The 21107-nt window shown below is 43.0% G+C and overlaps 2 protein-coding genes across 6 annotated transcripts; both read right to left on the reverse strand.

Annotated features, from left to right (window-relative positions):
• Positions 1-487: 487 nt before the first annotated feature.
• On the reverse strand, positions 488-17732 carry mlxipl (MLX interacting protein like). Of its 5 annotated transcripts, XM_058087767.2 has the most exons (18): positions 17617-17706; positions 17237-17542; positions 15720-15826; positions 15569-15651; positions 14471-14560; positions 14343-14384; positions 9025-9196; positions 7159-7239; positions 5442-5581; positions 4830-5358; positions 4683-4756; positions 4252-4501; positions 2654-2751; positions 2453-2575; positions 2251-2378; positions 2037-2160; positions 1042-1171; positions 489-953 (listed from the first exon to the last, which is right to left on the reverse strand). In XM_058087767.2, exons 2-18 carry the CDS (start codon positions 17422-17424, stop codon positions 787-789), a joined length of 2526 nt encoding a protein of 841 aa, XP_057943750.2. In that variant the 5' UTR covers positions 17425-17542; positions 17617-17706; the 3' UTR covers positions 489-786. The 5 variants fall into 5 exon arrangements, with proteins under 5 accessions (XP_057943749.2, XP_057943750.2, XP_078643844.1 ...); XM_058087766.2 differs by having other exon boundaries at positions 488-953; positions 17237-17732; XM_078787718.1 differs by lacking the exons at positions 17237-17542; positions 17617-17706 and adding an exon at positions 16352-16410.
• A 733-nt stretch (positions 17733-18465) lies between these two features.
• Positions 18466-20563, reverse strand: c1qbp (complement component 1, q subcomponent binding protein). Its single transcript, XM_058087785.2, has 6 exons — positions 20194-20563; positions 19722-19872; positions 19561-19648; positions 19396-19491; positions 19209-19328; positions 18466-18927 (listed from the first exon to the last, which is right to left on the reverse strand). The coding sequence occupies exons 1-6, from the start codon at positions 20444-20446 to the stop codon at positions 18778-18780; spliced, it is 858 nt and encodes a 285-aa protein (XP_057943768.2). The 5' UTR covers positions 20447-20563; the 3' UTR covers positions 18466-18777.
• Between the last annotated feature and the right edge of the window lie 544 nt (positions 20564-21107).

Below are 21107 nucleotides of genomic sequence, written 5' to 3' on the forward strand. Positions count from 1 at the left end.
CCGGAGGAATGATGTAAGACAGGGGCGCTTTCAATGATAGCACGCTTCAGTTCACTTTACAGTTTACAATAAAACCTTTTTTGCATCATGTTTTGTGATTATTCTTTAAAAATTATTGCACATTTTTCAATATATTTACGTTTTTTATATAATATATTTACGTTTTACCAAGAGGTGTCCTAACTTTTGCCACTGACGACGTGAGTTGGTAAAGCGCATTAAAGATACTAATACCAAAAAACTTGACAGTTATCATTTCATTGTATGGTCATATCACCTCGTACTTCGGTACGTGAATATCAATAGTAGGAAAGCAGGAAGTGAACAAATGTAACAGTTACTGATTGTAAAAGTACTCAATTGTAATCTGATGCATGTTCAAATGAAATTAAACTATTACCAAAAGCCATCTGGTGTAAATAAATATATGCTAAGCTTATATTAGCCATAAACAATATATCCCATTAATAATTAATCCATTTTATTTTTAGAAAACGCTATAACTAAAAACAACCAATAAGTTGAACTGGAGGACGGATTTTGAGCCCGATAATTAAGCAAAATGCTGTTTTTATTCGCAGTATTTTTTCCCAAACACAACACTTACTAACACAAGGAAGTAAACATGAAAACTTTTCTTAGAAATTGGGAGTAATACTAAAACTTCCCTCCGGTCTTCCCCAGCGGAACGTTTGTGTTAAAATGTTCCATATCGTAATTCTAACGACTTTTTGGCATACATTCTTTTTCTGTTGACTTTTATGAAAAATGACGGTTCTCCTCCAGTCACATGTTGCAGGTATTGTCTTGAGGAGGGTTCTGTACGGAGTGGTGGTCCGGGGCGCCAGCAGGGTCACCCTGGGTGACAGCGAGGGTGGCCTGCTCCGGTAGGAGGCTTGGGTCGGTCAGGATGGACGTAGAGGTGCTCAGGAGGCGGAGTGAACTCAGGACCACTGCAGGAAGTAAGGGGGGGGGGGGTGTTATGCCCGATTGCCAACCTCAGCTGTCCAAAGTTATTGGACAGCGTGACTCCGTACTCACTGGGTCTTAGGGACGGCAGGGAACAGTGTTGGTCCAGCCAGGACAGAGTGGACTGGCACAGTTGCTCCACACTGGCGGTGGACACCATCCCATTATAGGACTCAAAGAGGGGCTCGATGATGATGCTGAACTGATACCCAGTTGAGGACAAGACAGACACTCTATTTCTGGTAGCGCAGGGGTCTCAAACGCGCCATTTTGAGGCCCCTGCCTTGATATGAAAGTTTAATGTTAGTGCGGCCCGTGCAAGTATGATATGGATGCTGTATGGTATCATGTACCCAGAAAAAATTATTACATTTGATTCATGTTCATGTTAAAGGTTAAATAACTGTTAATAGTTATCCTCCCTATCCGTGTGGAAGTGGTAAGTTTTTGGCTATTTAAGTTTAAAGGAAATAACTTGAAGGCTACCGTTTAGGTGGCTAGCTCTCTAGTTTGCGAGTTAGCATGTGTCTCGAGACCCTGCAGTTGCGCAATATGTTGTAAATAAAAAGAGTATAAATGTGACTATAGTCGTGTTTTGTCATGTCTACAGGGCTCTAATAATGCTTTGGTAATTTTAATCTGAAAAAAATCATTTGTCTACCCACCAACTATATGTGCTTTCTTAAGTTTTTATTATTTGCCGTTTTATTATTATTATATTTATTTATTCTCGATTTGTTTATTTTTCATCTTATTTTGTGCAGAAAAATAAAAATTAAGATATTTGAGAACAGTGGAATGTTTTATCAGATCGATTCTGACGCCCGTTGTGAAATCATTGGAACCTGAAATAAAAGCCTGCTGTTGTGCCCGTCGAGTCTGGTGCTTGTGTGTCACCGACCATTACAGTAACATTACTGACACCGAATGACCAGTGTCGTTTTTCTAAAACAAAAGACCGCATTAAAGCCTGAATGTTAGCATTAGCCGATGTCATACTCATCAACATACTCAGAATTCTGCATTTGATGACATCATGATGACCCCGCCCACTCAGGAAAGGATACAATCCAGAACTTCCAGTTTTGCAGAGTCTGCGCCTGGACGTACTCACGGAACTTTTGCCTCATGTGGTCGAAGCGCTGGCGTGTGATGGGAACGCCGGTGGCCGGGAGCTGCTGCTGGCAGGAACTGCAATGGAGACCAGAGAGTCAAGAACGGAGACACGGCGTCTGCTCATCAACGGGGTTCGCTTTCGAGGAAAAAAAAGACTCCGCATACTTGATGGCAGAGTTGAGAAGCTGGATCTCATCTCGGAGTCGCTGCGCCTCCTCGTGCAGGAGAGCCCTCTCCTGCTGCATCTTGCCGATGTACTCCGCGGTCTTCTGCAGCGTGGTGGCTTTGCTGATCTGAACCGACAGATGCTGGATTTCAACCCGACACCTCAAACACTCGTTTCATTCCACCTGTAATTTCACCGTACCTTCACGCTCGGCTGAGAGCTGAGCGTCGTGACGAGGTTATGCAAAGTGTCAAATCCCAGTTTGATATTGAAACGCCTCTTCTGCTCGGCGGAGATGTGAGTGATCCTCCTGGTCTCCGTTTGCTGCACAAAAACACAAAACGCAATACTGAAACGCATCGGCACACGGGATCATCTTACGACTGAGAAGTACGTCCTCACCTTACTTGAGTCAATTTTTCCATATCCACAATCCGGAGTAGAGGCTTTGTCTAAAGGAACGGGAGTTGATGACTGGCCCGGATATGCTGGGAAATCAACTAGGAGAGAATAAACATCCGTTACAAGGTCAATGTCAAATCTTATTTTACAATAACGTTATTTTAGGAGGAAAAACATTATTTCAGTACAAAATAAAATAAAATAATTTGGGAACATTAGGTTAGAAGATTATGGGAATAAAGTGAAAATAGGATGGGAATAAAATTATAATGATGTATTTAAAAAAAGAACATTTACAAAGTTTATATGGGTTGAAAATATTTAGAAAATGTAAAAAAAAAATTGCAAAAAATGGCAAGAAAAGAGCACATTCTAAATATATAATTTCACAAGAAAACTAAACCAAAAAAAAACAGCAAAAATGTGAAAATTTATTTTTTGTACAAGAATAAAGTCAAAAGATTTAGAGAAAAAATGTTCACAAAAATAATGTAATTTTAGGAACAAAGTTGAAATATTGATGCCGCTTATCCTCATTAGTCTTAGGGCGAGAGGCGGGGTACACCCTGGACTGGTGGCCAGCCAATCACAGGGCACATATAGACAAACAACCATTCACACTCACATTCATACCTATGGACAATTTGGAGTGGCTAATTAACCTAGCATGTTTTTGGAATGTGGGAGGAAACCGGAGTACCCGGAGAAAACCCACGCATGCACGGGGAGAACATGCAAACTCCACACAGAGATGGCCGAGGGTGGGATTGAACTCGGGTCTCCTAGCTGTGAGGTCTGCACGCTAACCACTCAACCACCGTGCAGCCTACCATTACCAAGAAAAAAACAAAACAAGTCAGCAGTCGTTTTACAGGACAGAACAGGGGTCTCCAAAGTGTGGCCCGGGAGCACATTCTAAATATATAATTTCACAAGAAAACTAAACCAAAAAAAAAAACAGCAAAAATTTGAAAAATAAAGTTTTGTACAAGAATAAAGTCAAAAGATTTAGAGAAAAAGTTGGCATTTTCACAAAAATCCTCATTAGGGGCATGGGGGTATGCTGGAGCCTATCCCAGCAGTCTTAGGGCAAGAGGCGGGGTACACCCTGGACTGGTGGCCAGCCAATCACAGGGCACATATAGACAAACAACCATTCACACTCACATTCATACCTATGGACAATTTGGAGTTGCCTGGCATGTATTTTCTCACATGCAATTGTACTGTCTGTCAAACATTTGCTGCATTTCTGGAAATGCTGACTTTTCATTTCCTCACAAGGGTCGCGGGGTGCTGGAGTCTATCCCAGCTGTTTTCGGGCAAGAGGCGGGATACAACCCTGGACTGGTGGCCAGCCAATCACAGGGCACATATAGACAAACAACCATTCACACTCACATTCATACCTATGGACAATTTGGAGTCGCTAATTAACCTAGCATGTTTTTGGAATGTGGGAGGAAACATGGGGAGAACATGCAAACTTCACACAGAGATGCCGGTGGGTGGAATTGAACTCTGGGTGAGGTCTGCGCACCAACCACTCACCCACCGTGCAGCCCTTTCTATCATATCTCAAAGTGCATCCTTCTTACCTGTGAACCTGCTCCTCTCGGTGTCATGGAGCCGAACGGGTGACAGTTTCTCGGTCTTGGGAATGAGAAGCGCCGTGCTGGCGTGTGCGGCGTCATGAGCGAGCAGGGCGGAGCCTCCGGAGGTTCTCCCGTGCGCTCCGCTGTGTCCCTCGGCTGAACTGTGGTTGTGCAACGGCATCAAGAGCGGGATCCCCGGATGCCAGCTGCTTCCATGCTGCAGCTGAGATAAAGCCCCGCCTCCGGAGGGAGCCTGGGGGATTAAAGTGGACCAGGTCTGATCCAGACTTGAACTCCGGTACGTCGTGACTCACCATTATGAATACAATTATTATCATACAGTGTGCCATTTTGTTTATGAATGGACATCATTTCCACTGAAGCAAACTCATATTGATTGACAGATGTAATTCTGAACAATTTAAGGCGTTTACCAAAGAGCTGGGAGATGATGACTTCTGACCTTTGACTGTCACATGACCAGTTTCAAATCCAACAGATGGCTTCCCTGTAAGCACAAACCAACACAATTTTGTAATGTGGTTGAGGGGGGAGGGGCTCAAACACAAGCCCAATGTCACCTGTGGAGAGAAGCTTCGCCAGGCAGCTAGTGGGCGCCGTGCCAGCGGACGACGGATAAGACGGCCCCTCGGGATGACCAAGCGTCCTCACTCCGCCTCTCTTTTGCTTGTGCTTCCCTCTCACGTCCGGAGACGCCACTTGTCCAGGGGCCGGGAAGCAGCCGCCGGATGCTGCGTGGAGCGGATCGGACACGAACTGGCATGGCTGGGGGTACGTGCCCCCCGGATGAGGGAAACCTTGGACCTGCTGCTGCGTACTCCCCACTGTGGAGGCGGTGTGAGTGATGACGGTCGGGGTCCCCCCGGCGGTGGTTGTGTGGTAGCCAAACTTGTGGCACGCGAGCGGGTAGAAGAAAGGGACGGCGGTGGAGACCACGTGGTCCACGGTGGTGAACTGCGGCGAAATGAGGGGATCGGCGTATGAGTGGGGTCCGTACGGCATGCTGGATGAGTGGTATCCATCACATTCCTGGCTCAGTGGGGTCCGATCCCTTTCCGTGTTAGATGTTGAGGCCTGAACCAAATCAGCCTGCAAAACAAAAACCAAAAAAAAAGACAACATGGCGGTCATTTATCTGCTAGCATACAGTAGCGTGTTCATCAAGTGGCTACTTGAGAAGGCTGGGTGTCACCGAGGAGCTGAGGAGCCGAGTGTACGGCCGGAACGGGGGCAAAGGAACTCTCAAAATATCCCGAGTCCGCAAAACCGGGTGTCTGCTCACAAGGTTGGCCCCGATGGTTCATGAAGATATCTGCAAAAAGAAGGACATCAGCGCCATAGCGACCATGTTTTGCGACTCGGACTCGAGTCATAATTCTGATGACTTTGGACTTGACTTGACCGTATCATCAAAGACTTCCAAAGACCTGACTTGGATTGTGGTGTAATGACTTTAAAATTGTCATTTTTATAATTTTAAAAATTATATTATACATTATCTTTTAATTATGTTTTTTCAAAATATTGAAAAACCATGAGGATGAACCTCATTATGGAGTACAATATATTTATTATGTAAACATGTTCTGCTTCATACACAAACTTCAATGTATGGCCATTTGTACAATCCAATACAATGCAATACAATACAATCCAATACTACACTACAGGATAAGTGGCATAGAAAATGGGGGGCTAGATGGAGGTCCACACTACCAAATTACGAGTATTAGAGCCACGCTGGAAAAAAACACCAAAATCCGAGATTTTAAGAATAAAGTTGTAATTTTATGAGGAAAAAAGTGAAAAAAAGTCATAAATTTACAGGACAAAAATTCCTAATATAACCTTTGCTCAAGGACAAAAGTCACAAAAGTCGCCCCTTTCCACAGCTGTTATGACTAAGCATTAAAATAATCTGAGATTTCAAAAAAAAGTGGTATATTTACGAGAATAAAATGGTAAAAGTACAAGAATTAAGAGAATAAAAGGCCTACATTTACAAAATAAAACTGGGCTAAGAAAAGGGGGGGCTTTTGTGACCTTTGGTCTTGGGCATGTGGAGTGGGCGGGGAAAAGAAGAGGAACCAGGAAGGACTCGACATGCTAAATGCTAGTCCTAAATGCTAAATGAGCAACTGCTCTGTTTTGCTGCCACGTTATAAATAAAAGTTTCCTTCCTTCCCGAAGATCTAAAGCTCTACTGAATATCCAACCCCCCAACACACACCCCCATACGGCGCCCCGCACCAACACAGACATATTGCATCAACACGTTGGGTGGGTTGTAGTGGCTGCCTTGTGGACGGAGATTGCCTCACTGACAGTATCACAAGGGCCGTAGCAACTACTGCACCCCCCCCCCCCCCAGAGTCGTGACCTACATTGGATGAAGCAATAGTTCTCACCGAGGACTCTGTCAGGCCAGTAAACACACACGCTGCACAAGTACAGCCATCACACTTTTATGGGGGTCTTTATTAAAGGGGATCTATTATGCTCATTTTTCGGCCCTACGTATGTATTGAGTTGTGGACTCCTATAGAGCAGCTACACATAATAACCAGCACAGAGCTTTCAACATCTTTCAGAATCTGCACCTATTCCAGCTGTATTTCTTCGGATTTCGTACTTCCCGCGAAAATGGTCTGTTTTAATTTATTCCACCCACGCTCCGCCTCCAGTCACGCCCACTCCGCTGTGGTTGGTCACACTCCCGAGTGCTTAGGAGGACTTCAGGTGTTGTGCCGCTAGCTGATAACCCAACATTGATAATAAATAGATATTTATGTGTCTAAATGTCCGCTTTTAACATACAGCCATAGTATGTTAGATCGCCAATCCGGTTAACGTAATGTCGTCACCTACCGCCACTTGGGTCATGTGTACCTGGTATATCCATGAAATCGTCCAGGTTGGGCTGCAGAGGCGTCAGGCCCGGCTGGATCATGTCCGCATTGGTAGTGTAAGCTGTAAAAAAACGTAATAAATGAAGCATAAACACAAAAAATGGGGCCTGTTTAGTAAACCGAGGAAAAAAATACTAACCAGAGCAGATGCTAACCAAGGTTCCACTGTACATTAAGAACCCAGCTGGACTCATGCAGTGTACTAATAACGCCACAAGAAACGCTTTCCAGGGAATGTACGCAAACCGAGGCAAAACATGCTAACCGGGGCGGATGCTAACCAAGGTTCCACTGTACATTAAGAACCCAGCTGGACTCATGCAGTGTACTCATAACGCCACAAGAAACGCTAAGCAGGGAATGTACGCAAACCGAGGCAAAACATGCTAACCGGGGCAGACGCTAACCAAGGTTCCGCTGTACATTAAGAACCCAGCTGGACTCATGCAGTGTACTCATAACGCCGCAAGAAATATTTACCAGGGAATGTACGCAAACCGAGGCAAAACATGCTAACCGGGGCAGATGCTAACCAAGGTTCCACTATACATTAAGAACCCAGCTGGACTCATGCAGTGTACTCATAACGCCACAAGAAACGCTAACCAGGGAATGTACGCAAACCGAGGCAAAACATGCTAACCGGGGCAGATGCTAACCAAGGTTCCACTATACATTAAGAACCCAGCTGGACTCATGCAGTGTACTCATAACGCCACAAGAAACGCTAACCAGGGAATGTACGCAAACCGAGGCAAAACATGCTAACCGGGGCGGATGCTAACCAAGGTTCCACTGTACATTAAGAACCCAGCTGGACTCATGCAGTGTACTAATAACGGCACAAGAAACAATAACCATGGAATGTACGCAAACCGAGGCAAAGCATGCTAACCGGGGCGGATGCTAACCAAGGTTCCGCTGTACATTAAGAACCCAGCTGGACTCATGTAGTGTACTAATAACGCCGCAAGAAACGCTAACCAGGGAATGTATACAAACCGAGGCAAAACATGCTAACCGGGGCGGACGCTAACCAAGGTTCCGCTGTACATTAAGAACCCAGCTGGACTCATGCAGTGTACTCATAACGCCACAAGAAACACTCACGTTTGTACGTTGTAACGAATGTACGCAAACCGAGGCAAAGCATGCTAACCGGGGCGGATGCTAACCAAGGTTCCGCTGTACATTAAGAACCCAGCTGGACTCATGTAGTGTACTAATAACGCCACAAGAAACGCTAACCAGGGAATGTACGCAAACCGAGGCAAAACATGCTAACCGGGGCGGACGCTAACCAAGGTTCCGCTGTACATTAAGAACCCAGCTGGACTCATGCAGTGTCCTAATAATGGCACAAGAAACAATAACCATGGAATGCACGCAAACCGAGGCAAAGCATGCTAACTGGGGCGGATGCTAACCAAGGTTCCGCTGTACATTAAGAACCCAGCTGGACTCATGTAGTGTACTAATAACGCCACAAGAAACGCTAACCAGGGAATGTATACAAACCGAGGCAAAACATGCTAACCGGGGCGGACGCTAACCAAGGTTCCGCTGTACATTAAGAACCCACCTGGACTCATGTAGTGTACTAATAACGCCACAAGAAACGCTAACCAGGGAATGTATACAAACCGAGGCAAAACATGCTAACCGGGGCGGACGCTAACCAAGGTTCCGCTGTACATTAAGAACCCACATTTAGCTGTATTATCACATTTATAAATGATAACCAACTTAGAGTAAATAAGATGTTTTGTATAGAAGAAAATACATAAAAATGATGTACAATGCACAGTGACGGACTGTATTAAAAGACAGCTACGCTACCACTTACTGTTTTGCTCACTGGCCCAGGGACACGGCTTTTGCGTCATTGTGAACAAGGTGTCGGAGATGTCGGACAGGAGGTAATCCAAGTCAAACATGTGCGTGTCCGCAGGGGTCGCCTCCGGTTCTGGATACATCTGACTGGACCATTTATCCAGCTTTTCCTGGCAGATTTGGCCCTGGAGGAGATTGGACAGAAATGTAAACAATAGGCCGAGTTCTGGCCTGGACAACTGCAGCATGATGCATATAGAGTGTTTGAATATAAGGTAGTACATTCTGACATATTGAGGTGTTCCCATTAAGATGCCCGAGATATACTGGTCCGACTTTAACCGAAATATATGCTCTTTCCATAAGTATTCATGTTTTTTTGGTTAATGTCCAAAATTTTAGTTTTAGTTTACTTTTATATTTATTATTATTATATTATACCCTATACCTTTATTGGCAGACATCTTTCCTTGTTAGCATCCTATGAGCTAGCAAACAGTATGGCATCATTTTGTAATCACAGTTTTACATCCACAAATGAAAGGGCTAACTTTCAATGTTTATCTCATTCATTCATCACTTGTGTATTTACAATTTTTTTCTGGATACCAAAACTATAACATTGTCTTTAGCGTTAACATTTTGTCTTTGACTTTGGTTCGAGTATGTTTAAGTCGAGTCAGAACTACTGGAACGACGCTAACCAAGGTTCCACTGTACATTTAGAACCCAGCTGGACTCGCGCAGTGTATTAATAACGCAACAAGAAATGCTAACCAGGGTATGTATACAAACCGAGGCAAAAAATGCTAACCGGGGCGGACGCTAACCAAGGGTCCACTGTACTTTAAGAACCCAGCTGGACTCATGCAGTGTACTAATAACACCACAAGAAACGATAAGCATGGAATGTTCACAAACCGAGGCAAAAAATACTAACCAGAGCGGATGCTAACCAAGGTTCCACTGTACATTAAGAACTCAGCTGGACTCACGCAGTGTACTAATAACGCCAGAAGAAACGCTAACCAGGGAATGTACACAAACAGAGGCAAAACATGCTAACCAGAGCGGATGCTAACCAAGGTTCCACTGTACATTAAGAACCCAGCTGGACTCATGCAGTGTACTCATAACGCCACAAGAAACGATAACCATGGAATGTACACAAACCGAGGCAAAAAATGCGAACCAGAGCGGATGCTAACCAAGGTTCCACTGTACATTAAGAACCCAGCTGGACTCATGCAGTGTACTAATAACGCCAGAAGAAACGCTAACCAGGGAATGTACACAAACAGAGGCAAAACATGCTAACCAGAGCGGATGCTAACCAAGGTTCCACTGTACATTAAGAACCCAGCTGGACTCATGCAGTGTACTAATAACGCCACAAGAAACGCTAACCAGGGAATGTACGCAAACCGAGGCAAAAGATGCTAACCGGGGCGGATGCTAACCAAGGTTCCGCTGTACATTAAGAACCCAGCTGGACTCATGCAGTGTACTCATAATGCCACAAGAAACATTCACGTTTGTACGTTGTAACGAATGTACGCAAACTGAGGCAAAACATGCAAACCGGGGCGGACGCTAACCAAGGTTCCACTGTACATTAAGAACCCAGCTGGACTCATGCAGTGTACTCATAACGCCACAAGAAACGCTAACCAGGGAATGTGTGCAAACCGAGACAAAAAATGCTAACCGGGGCGGATGCTAACCAAGGTTCCGCTGTACATTAAGAACCCAGCTGGACTCATGCAGTGTACTCATAACGCCACAAGAAACACTCACGTTTGTACGTTGTAACGAATGTACGCAAACCGAGGCAAAACATGCAAACCGGGGCGGACGCTAACCAAGGTTCCGCTGTACTGCAACTACTGCTCAGTTAGATCCGTGCAAATGAACAGCCAAATAGTCTACAGGACCTACGTACCTGTCTTCCAAAGCCAGAGGAATTGAGTATAAATCCAGAGGAAACGCTCGAGAAGGAAACTTCCTGCTGCTCAAGATGGTTTGTTTCATTCTGATCAGTCTGAGGTCTCATTTATAGGGAAGCCCGGCGTGGACCACAACCTGTTTTGATTACGTATTTCCTGTTGTAATTTGTTTTTTTTTGCCTCTTGATTTGCTGTCATTGAAAGACCGTGTGTGTGTGTCACATGACATACTGTTGAAAAGTACAAACCCCAATCATTATGTTCATTTATCTTGACGTCTCACCATTTCTATAACAAGGACAGTCCTTTGTCCCTGACCTGATTCTGGCAGTCATCCTCACATGCGGATGAACGGGGCGAAGGACTAAGACCCCCCCCCCATCAACACAAACTGTCAGCTCACTGAAGAAAGGAAAATAGCTAACTTGCAATTTCTGATTCCGCCCAGCCTTTTTTTGAGGGATGCCCTGCTTTCTTTCTTAGACGTACGAGATGATGTCGTTGAACTGCGGTTCACGTGCTTGTTGAAGATGCACGTTATAGTCCTGTCTAGCACATCGGTAGATTAACATCAACATTCAATTGAAATGGGAAGCTATTTGTTTATACAGTATGTTTTTGGAATGTGGGAGGAAATCGGAGTACCCGGAGAAAACCCACGCATGCACGGGGAGAACATGCAAACTCCACACAGAGATGGCCGAGGGTGGAATTGAACCCTGGTCTCCTAGCTGTGAGGTCTGCGTGCTAAAAACTCACCACTGCCGCCCTAATATAATCAATAACATAGCATAAAGTGATAGATCATTCAATCCAACCAATGAATCGCAATAATTTTCTGTAGTTATTAGAGCCCTCTCGACATGAAATAACATCCCTATAGTTTCATTCATTCATTCATTTTCTACCGCTTTTTCCTCACGAGGGTCGCGGGGGGTGCTGGAGCCTATCCCAGCTGTCTTTGGGCGAGACAGCTGGGGTACACCCTGGACTAGTCGCCAGCCAATCACAGGGCGCATATAGACAAACAACCATTCACACTCACATTCATACCTATGGACAATTTGGAGTCGCTAATTAACCTAGCATGTTTTTGGAATGTGGGAGTACCCGGAAAAAAGCAAAGGACATGCCGAGGGTGGAATTGAACCCTGGTCTCCTAGCTGTGAGGTCTGCGCGCTAACCACTCGACCGCCGTGCCGCCCTAATATAATCAATAACATAGCATAAAGTGATAGGTCATTCAATCCAACCAATGAATCGCAATAATTTTCTGTAGTTATTAGAGCCCTCTCGACATGAAATAGCACCCCTATAGTTATATTTACATTAAAATTACCTAATATAGTAGACAAAATAAGACTTGTGTTGGTGTGTGTTGCGGTTTTAGCTCGCCGCAACAGACGGGATTATTGATTATTGTACATCTTGATTGCATTGAGAAAGGAGCATAAAGGTAAAATGATAAAAACGTGGTTGCAATCTAAAAATCGAAGATAAGACTTTGGGAAGACGGGTACGTTTGTAGTGACCTTTGACCTACAAGCCGCAACCCGTAGCGTTTATTTTATAGTCATTATCGTGATTTTAGCATCCAGCGACGCAAACGGGCGGCGGTGGAAGCGGCGGATCAGGGCACGTTTCCAGACTTGAACACCACCATGATGCTTTCAGTTTCTGTCCTCATCGCCTTTCTTCCGCGTCGCTTTTCTTTCCTTTCTCCATCTTTTGATTGCTCCTGCAAGTGGCGTCACCGCCGAACGTGCAGCTCCTCTTTTTTTTTTTATTTATTTATTACCCTCCCGTGAAAGCTCCACAGGAAGTAGGTCAGATGTGATTAAATGACATTAAATTCTAGCGCTATTTCACGCAAAATAAAGAGGTCTGAAGAAGCGCGGGGGGTGGGGGTGGGGGGGTATTGTAGCTGCCGCCAATCGACATGCGTCACCTGCCCACATGTTGGGGCCACGTATGACGCAAGTCCTTCCGTGTTTTGATGACTTCTTTTTCGCAGCCGCCGCTTTCTCCGGTTTGCTAGGACGATGATACGTTGCAGCTACAGTCAACATCCGAGCAATTACACTTGCATCTTTTGATTTAGAAACGCCATAAAGTTGCAGTATTTTGTTAAAATGTACTACGGTAATATTATATGGCAGGGGTCTCAAGCTCAATTTACTTGGGGGCCACTGGAGCTCGAGTCTGGGTGAGACTGGGCCGCATCAGTAAATCAATCAGTAATAAATAAATATAATAATAATAATAAAACGGCAAATAATAAAAACTTAAGAAACCACATATAGTTGGTGGGTAGACAAATTATTTTTTTCCGATTAAAATGAACAAAGCATTATTAGAGCCCTGTAGACATGACAAAACACGACTATAGTCACATTTATACTCTTTTTATTTACAACATATTGCGCAACTGCAGGGTCTTGAGACACATGCTAACTCGCAAACTAGAGAGCTAGCGACCTAAACGGTAGCCTTCAAGTTATTTCCTTTCAACTTAAATAGCCAAAAACTTACCACTTCCACACGGATAGGGAGGATAACTATTAACAGTTATTTAACCTTTAACATGAACATGAATCAAACGTAATAATTTTTTTCTGGGTACATGATACCATACAGCATCCATATCAAACTTGCGCGGGCCGCACTAACATTAAACTTTCATATCAAGGCAGGGGCCTCAAACTAGTGTCCTGCGGGCCACATTTGGCCCGCGGGCCGCGTGTTTGAGACCCCTGTTATATGGTCACAATTTGGGGGGGGGAATTGGTGTAACTGTATATGAAAAATTCCACCTGTATAAATGAAATTTACTCCAGTCTTCGGTTAGCATGATCGCTAAAATGACGCTAAAAACACCCCTGGCCCCCTTTGCACCGTTCCCTTGAGCAACACATTTACTGTAAAACACATGACTTATTTACTCTAATTATGTCAACTGTAATAGGTAATACAAATGTAGGGGTGTTATGTCATGTCGAGAGGGCTCTAATAACATTAAAATCTGCATTTTAGACCGTAAACAGGTATAAAAATATTTCATTGAATATAATTGAATGCTATTTGGTAGAAATTCATGATGGTGGTCGGATCTGGAAACAATTAGCCGTGATGAACGAGGGACTAATATTTTTGGATGTCTGAATTTGAATTGAATTTACGTGATTTCTTATCGGAAAAATCGATGTTGGAGTTCGTGTTGGACCTTTTGGAACGGATTCATTGTGCCGTTGTAGACCCTATGATGGGAATAATATTACCTGGTATGAACAACTAAGAAATAGTGTTTCATAATAAAATGAAATAGTCTCTCTCTCTCTTTCTTTAGGTATGATCAATGTTAGCATAAAATAATGTGTTGTCATACCTCTTGCAGCATTGATAAAATGCCATCCTTCTCTTTCCGAAGCTGCAAGGGAGGGAACATGAGGTGAACACATGAAGCTGGAATAGACCTTTAACAATAAAAAATGAGAGGAAGACAGGAAGACTTACTCTCTTCTTGTAATATATCCTCCACTTGTGATACTCGTTGATGACCACTTCAATCCGTCGCTTCCAGTAGCTGCCCTCTAAGACAATCGCCTGTTTGGATGAAACAAAACAATTGCAAGTAGATCACTTCCAAAGCACGTTGGGAGTAAAAAAGAAACAAAACAAAACAATGGTAATGACCAGGGGCGTCACTAGGTTCTGAGGTCAAGGGGGCTTAGCCCCCTGGAGATGCACAGGATATGAATGAATGTAGTACACGTTCAAAAAAATCCAAAAAACAAATAAGGAACAAGAACCGGGATATAACTTTCCCACTTTTGGACAGATTTAGTAGAGATACTCAATTGTTTTAGGCCACCATTAAATGTACACAAGTACACACAATCTATACTGCAAAACCGCTGCTCAAGCTCTGCAACCATTCTGTCCACTGGACAGTCATCAATGATATCATAATTATTATGTTATTATTTAGCCTATTATTATTACTATCATCATTATTCTTTTTCTGATTATTACTACTACTAATAGTAGTAGTAGTAGCAGGCTAGTATTTGCCTGCTTATTGGCTTGCTTATAACTTGCTTTTGCCTTATTATACGAAATTTTGTCAGAGATTTTTTTGTAAAAAAAAAAATCTATGAATTTTTTTTAAAATAAATTAAAAAATAAATATAACTAATAAATATTAAAAAATAAATGAATAATCTCTAATTATTTCAGGGGGGCTAAAGCCCCGTTAAAATAGGCCTAATGACGCCACTGGTAATGACTCACCTCAGGCTTTCTGAAAAAAAAAATCTATGAAAAAATGTAAAAAATTAATTTAAAAAAATGTAAATTAAAAAATAAATATAAATAATAAAAATTTAAAAATAAAAAAGTCTCTAATTATTTCAGGGGGGCTAAAGCCCCGCTAAAATAGGCCTAATGATGCCACTGGTAGTGACTCACCTCAGGCTTTCTGGAAAAAAAAAATCTATGAAATTTTTTTTAAATAAATTTAAAAAAAATATAAATTAAAAAAGAAATATAAATAATAAACATTAAAAAATAAATAAAAAATCCCTAATTATTTCGCCACTGGTAATGACTCACTTCAGGCTTTCTGTGTGCATCCGCCTCCGATCCCTCCAACGGGGTGACGAAGCCGCACACGGGGTTCTTCCTCTTCTCCACGTCTACACACAGTAGAACACAGTGTTGGCTTTGGCCGCCTTCAAAGTTCTTTAGCGATACAAGGACTCACACTGGATGAACCAAGCTCTCCAGATGGCATTGTTGAGACGGATCTTGTCCCTCCACAGCAACCGCAGACCCTTAAAAGACTTCCACTTGGGAGAAACTATCTTGCCACTACAGGGACAAAAAAAAAAAAAGCAAGAATTTTTGTTGCATTTTTTTTTCAACAATGGCCTCTAAACCATTTTTCAAAAGACCAGCCTCCAGTACCGGGCATTTTAAACGATTTTGACTGAAAAAACAGAAAAAGACGACCGTTAGAATATACAATAGGTACGTTTCAGGAAAATATCAGCTCCCAACTAAAAAAAAAAGGGAGAAAAACATATTTTTTTTCATTTCAAGCAAACTTTGACACAAATATGTTTTGCTTTTGTGACAAATATCTAAACTATACTAATATAAACAAAATAACCACTTATTTATAAATATGACACCATAAACATTGACAACGAAACTGTGTGTGGACAATAGCACTTCTGCCACCTTGTGGCCGTTTTTATTACTTAAAATGCTCTGAAATGAAATGCATTAGTAAAAACGTAAAAGACGTATCAATATGTCGCATTCGGGATGATAAAAACGTCTTTGTGTTAAATGAGGTAAGAAGGAAATAAATGATGACAGCGGAACACCTGCCTTTGTTGAAAAGCTGTCCCGAATTTGACTAATTGGACCCCCATCTTGCTAATTGACCCCTTGTTTTCCTGGCTCCATCTGCTTTAACGGGGGTCGAGAGTGGATCTTCTCGTGTGTTGCTGGGAAGCTGAGCCGGGGGAAACACACTCAACAAAATAAAGATAGCCATTTGCTACCATTTGGAGGAAAGCGTTTTTATGGAAAATACGCAGCAGAGTACATCATGTCAGCAAAACCAAACCAAAAACAACTGATCCTAACCTTTAGGCCAATTTACTGTTTGTCTCACCAGGACAAGACACAAAAAAACCCCTAACAACCAAAGAAAAACCAGAGGAACACCATTTTACGGTACGTCTGTGCTTTACCTCAGTTACAATCCAATATTTCCTGTGCAGCCGACTAGAATCAAAGTCCAGTTTATAGTCAAGTTTCCAACCTGTTGCACAAGAGACCAGCACACACACAAAAAAATCCTCTTCCAAACAGAACCAGACTGAATCCTCATGTCATCAATTGAGTCAAAGACAAAACCCGCGAGGTTTGAACGATTCGTTTACGACTGGCGCATCTCTACAACATAGACTTGCTTCAATTCTATCGCTTTTACAATCTTCATGCTTTTAATGTGTTCATGCTTTTTAGTATCGCACTTCTATGCCCGAGAATGATAGTTTTAATTCAAAATGAACAAAATCACTGAGAAAAGAAAGGCAGTATTGGATATCGTTAGCTTATTCACCAGGACTGTGAAACATCCATAAAGAGGAAGTGCAATACAATGAACAGATCGTGTTCATGAATAAATACTAAATAAAGTTATTTGAAGTAATGTAAACGTGTCAAGCAAGAAAATGGGGACGGTTCACCAAAGAAAGAACCCACCTGTAGGCCAGGGACATGCACTCAAACAAGCGTGTGAGCGTGGGGTCGATGCTCAGGCTGCGGGCGCTGAGCGGTCCGTAGCGGTACGTCTGGCACCAGGTCCGGTTTACCGTGTCAAAGTCGTACCCGGGACACCCTGCGCCTCTCCTCCCGCGCGGAGCTGCGTCGCTGTGGGGTGACGACACCATGAAGTGTCCGCTGTGGATGACCTGCGTGTAGGGGTAAGGCCCGTAGGCCAGCCCGCTGACGGGCGTCCAGAGGTGTTCCACCTCCGGCTCGGACTCGGAAGAGTCGCGGTGGTCGCTCCTGGAGAGTGGACCGAGTCTGCTTTTAGTCGCCATGGCGCGGTTTGTGGCTGCGTGGTCAAGCTAGCAAGGGACCTGCTCTTCCTTGCTCCTCCTCCCCCTGAAAGCGAGTGCGGTCACCGGTTAGTGGGCACCAAGTCGACCGCGTTGGTCCATGTGTGAGTGAAAGGTTGTGTAACTCAATTCTGTCAACTTCCATGGTGTTAAAGTCCTTAAGGAACCAGAGATGCTAATGATTGATAGACCTAATTAACATCCAGGGGCGGAACTAGGGGCGGATGTAAACCCTGAATATGAATGTTACTTAAAAACTTACTTTGCTACTTTCAGTTTATTTTAATGAAATAAATTGCATTCTAAATCATATTTATTAATTTATTTAAATGTAAGTATTTAATACAAATATTTCATCTTAACTTTTAAAATATTATATTTTATTTCTGACTATTTGGATTTTGTTTAATAACTAACTTGTAGCCCATAACGTTAATTTATAACAAATTATTTAAATAAATTAAATTTAAAAAAATGTGATTGTGAAACCTCAAAATTCAAAACACAAAGTGGCCTGGAATGACTGTACACAATATAAAGGACTTAATCCACTTTTTTAAATTTTTATAACAAATTAGTAATTGTAACTGAAGCTCATTTTAATACTTACGAGCCTGGCGTCTGAGACCTCGGAGTTGCAGCAAGATAGTTCTCACCTTGATGCACGGCTCCAGCTCCGGAACCAGTCCTCGTGAGTTGGGGATGGACTCTTCCACTTGGGCGCTGTGCATGTATGCTGTCCTCCCTTAGAACCCCCTTCCATCCCAAATAGGGGTTCGAACATTAAAGAGTCAATTGTTTACTCGGTTCTGTAAATCTGACAGATGCAACAATGGGACTTAAAAAAAATAATAAAAAAGGGATAACTGCTATTATCAAAGCATTTTATTGCACATTTGTTTCTCTGATCAAGCTGTGGCGTAGTGCTCTGTATGCCTCGTTGACAAAATAACTTATTATTTGGAAGTAATAATGTGGTCATCGGTTTGAGAGTCGAACACTGCCAAAACTAGAACAGAGCCAAAAGCGCTAGCATTGACGTGAACCGCAAAACAGACCCATTTAAACATTGCCAGCATGTGTAATCTAAATAACGCAACGACTGCCGACGTGGTTCACCTGCTCCTAAGTCTTCCTGGAGAGGGGGACTATGACGGGACGCCTGTCTCTTCTGTAAATACATTAGTCACATTTAACAAAGGTTTTGAGATCTTCAAGGAATTTGATGTACTCTTGATGCTCGATGGCGGTGCTCAGCTCTATCAGTTCATCAGCAAAGGTGTTGTCGACTCCCCGGTCGGCTAGAAAGTCCATCATGTGGTCATAAAGGTCCTGAAAGAAGACAACTAAAACTGTTACATGTGTTTTGGTTTTTTGTTGTTGATGATTTTGTGGCCCCACACTGACACTAAAGGTACTAAAGGATGTTTTTATAAACCCAAACACCCAATCCCAAGAAGGTATTTAGACTATTTTTGTGTATAAGAGGCAAAAAGAGGTAATGAGGACCCCACCCCCACTAATGCATTTGACTTAAGAGCAATTATAAGCCATATTTTTTCAACATATAGCGAATGTGCGATAACCCGGGTTCCACTTGTGTCAAAACTCACATCATTCAGAGAGTCTTTTGTTAACGTGTAACTGGTCTCTTTCCAATCTTCTTCACCCTCTGGCTGGAAGCTGACCTCGCATATACCAAAGATGTCGCTCTCCTCTCCTTCATGTCCCACCTGGAAACAGCAGCTCACATTTTACCTGAAATGTAACGTGTATGAATCTCGCATGTATGTGCGCTACCTCATCTTGCAGGAACTGGCAGTCGATCACCAGGCTGTGTTTCGCAGCCTGTTTTGTTACTTCCACAACAAAGTTGGGTGTTGACAAAATTTCCACCTGTGACGAGAATAAGAACGGTATTTTTCACAAAAAATTACAACATAATGAAGGTATGACTTCTGTTACCTCCTCTTCTGACTTCTGTTGTCCTTGGTGTTCCTCTTCTGCAAAGTTGGGAAGGATGCTGTTGTTGACATTGAAGGTGACGGTGATTCTAAAGAAGAAAAAGAGGAGACGAGTGCATCAGCGGTGCAGAGATTGGCTGAATAAAACGACGAAAGTCTTACTTTTCTGCAGCAGCGTGCTTAATTAGTTGCGCCTCGGTGCCGTCCAAAGTCAGTTGCCAACCTCCTGACATCTTCGGTAAGGTTTCACTTTTCTTGAGTTTTTTCTCCTCTTTGATTTCATCAAACAGAAATTGCCCAAATGCTTTGTCACCTGTAGTTCAAAATAAAAAAGGGGATGGAGGTTACTTGACTTTTTCTTGGCTGTTGAAGCTCCAAAAACAAAAAAAGACCTTGACTTATCAATTAAATTGCCATATCAGAATACACTATTCTGCCCACTAGTGTACACATTTAGCATTATTCAAGGTGAACGCTAACAAGGTATCGCTAGCATTAGCATTCAGTCACTTAATTGGTTCCATGTGTATTTAAGCTAACATAACCCCCGTATAATCATTTACTCAAATGGCAACGTTAACGATAAACTCTCTAGTTACACCAGTAACCTACAGCTGCCAAACATTACATTTACCTTCCGTATGCAGCCCACCGCATCCACACGACGCCGAAGGATTCAACACTTTGGAAGTGAACAACTTCGGTCTGTACCCCGACGCTCCGCTGCCATTCATCATCCAAAGGGACCGGGTGAAGGGTCTGGCAGTGGCCGAGCTTGGCGAGCACAGCGTCGGGCATCTGAGCGGAAGAGCCCGCGCTGTGGATGTGGTGGCGGTCGGAAGGCGAAAAGCGGCCGCCGCCGCCGCACGGACAACTGACTTAAGCATGACAATTGAGAATGATAATGGAAAAAAAAACGTTTAACGACAGAGGAGATTATTTTTACAGTACCGAAAACACCGGCTCGCTGTGCTAGCACTGGAGGCGGAAACTAGTACAGCACACGTGCCGAAGGGCACATTGACCTGTCGTAACTATGACCTTTACACCGGAAGTAGTATGTCATTGAGCGGCTTTTGAATAATTAAATAAAAATATAAAGCACGTATAAATTACATTTTACTGTACACACATGTAAATTAGTTTACTATTTTCGAGTAATTTTCTTTCCTCACTACGGCTATTTTTCTTTTTTCTCCTCCGCCCCTCCCTCCCCCAAACACAATGGGATTTTTAATCACGCCAATATAAAATCATTCAGGATGACACACAAACTTTACAGAGCCCCTGGGGGGACATGTAGGAAAAAAATATTGCAGATAACATATTTTTGCTAGATGAAGCAAAGCTGCATTAAGCGTTAAAAACATTGTACTTCCGCTACTTCCGTGTTCAGAGCGGATGTTTGCGTTGAACTTTCAAATTAAGAGCAGCACATTCGTTTATTTTCTTACATGACTGCCGATTTACCAGACAAGCCGTGTGTCACATAGTTTTGCAAGATTACGCAAAACAAGTTATTGTGTTCTGTCGCAAAAGTTTGGCAAG

This window comes from Doryrhamphus excisus, linkage group LG21, assembly GCF_037039965.1.
Source record: "Doryrhamphus excisus strain RoL-2023G ecotype Guam linkage group LG21, RoL_Dexc_Guam_v1.1, whole genome shotgun sequence".
Classification (NCBI taxonomy): Eukaryota; Metazoa; Chordata; class Actinopteri; order Syngnathiformes; family Syngnathidae; genus Doryrhamphus; species Doryrhamphus excisus.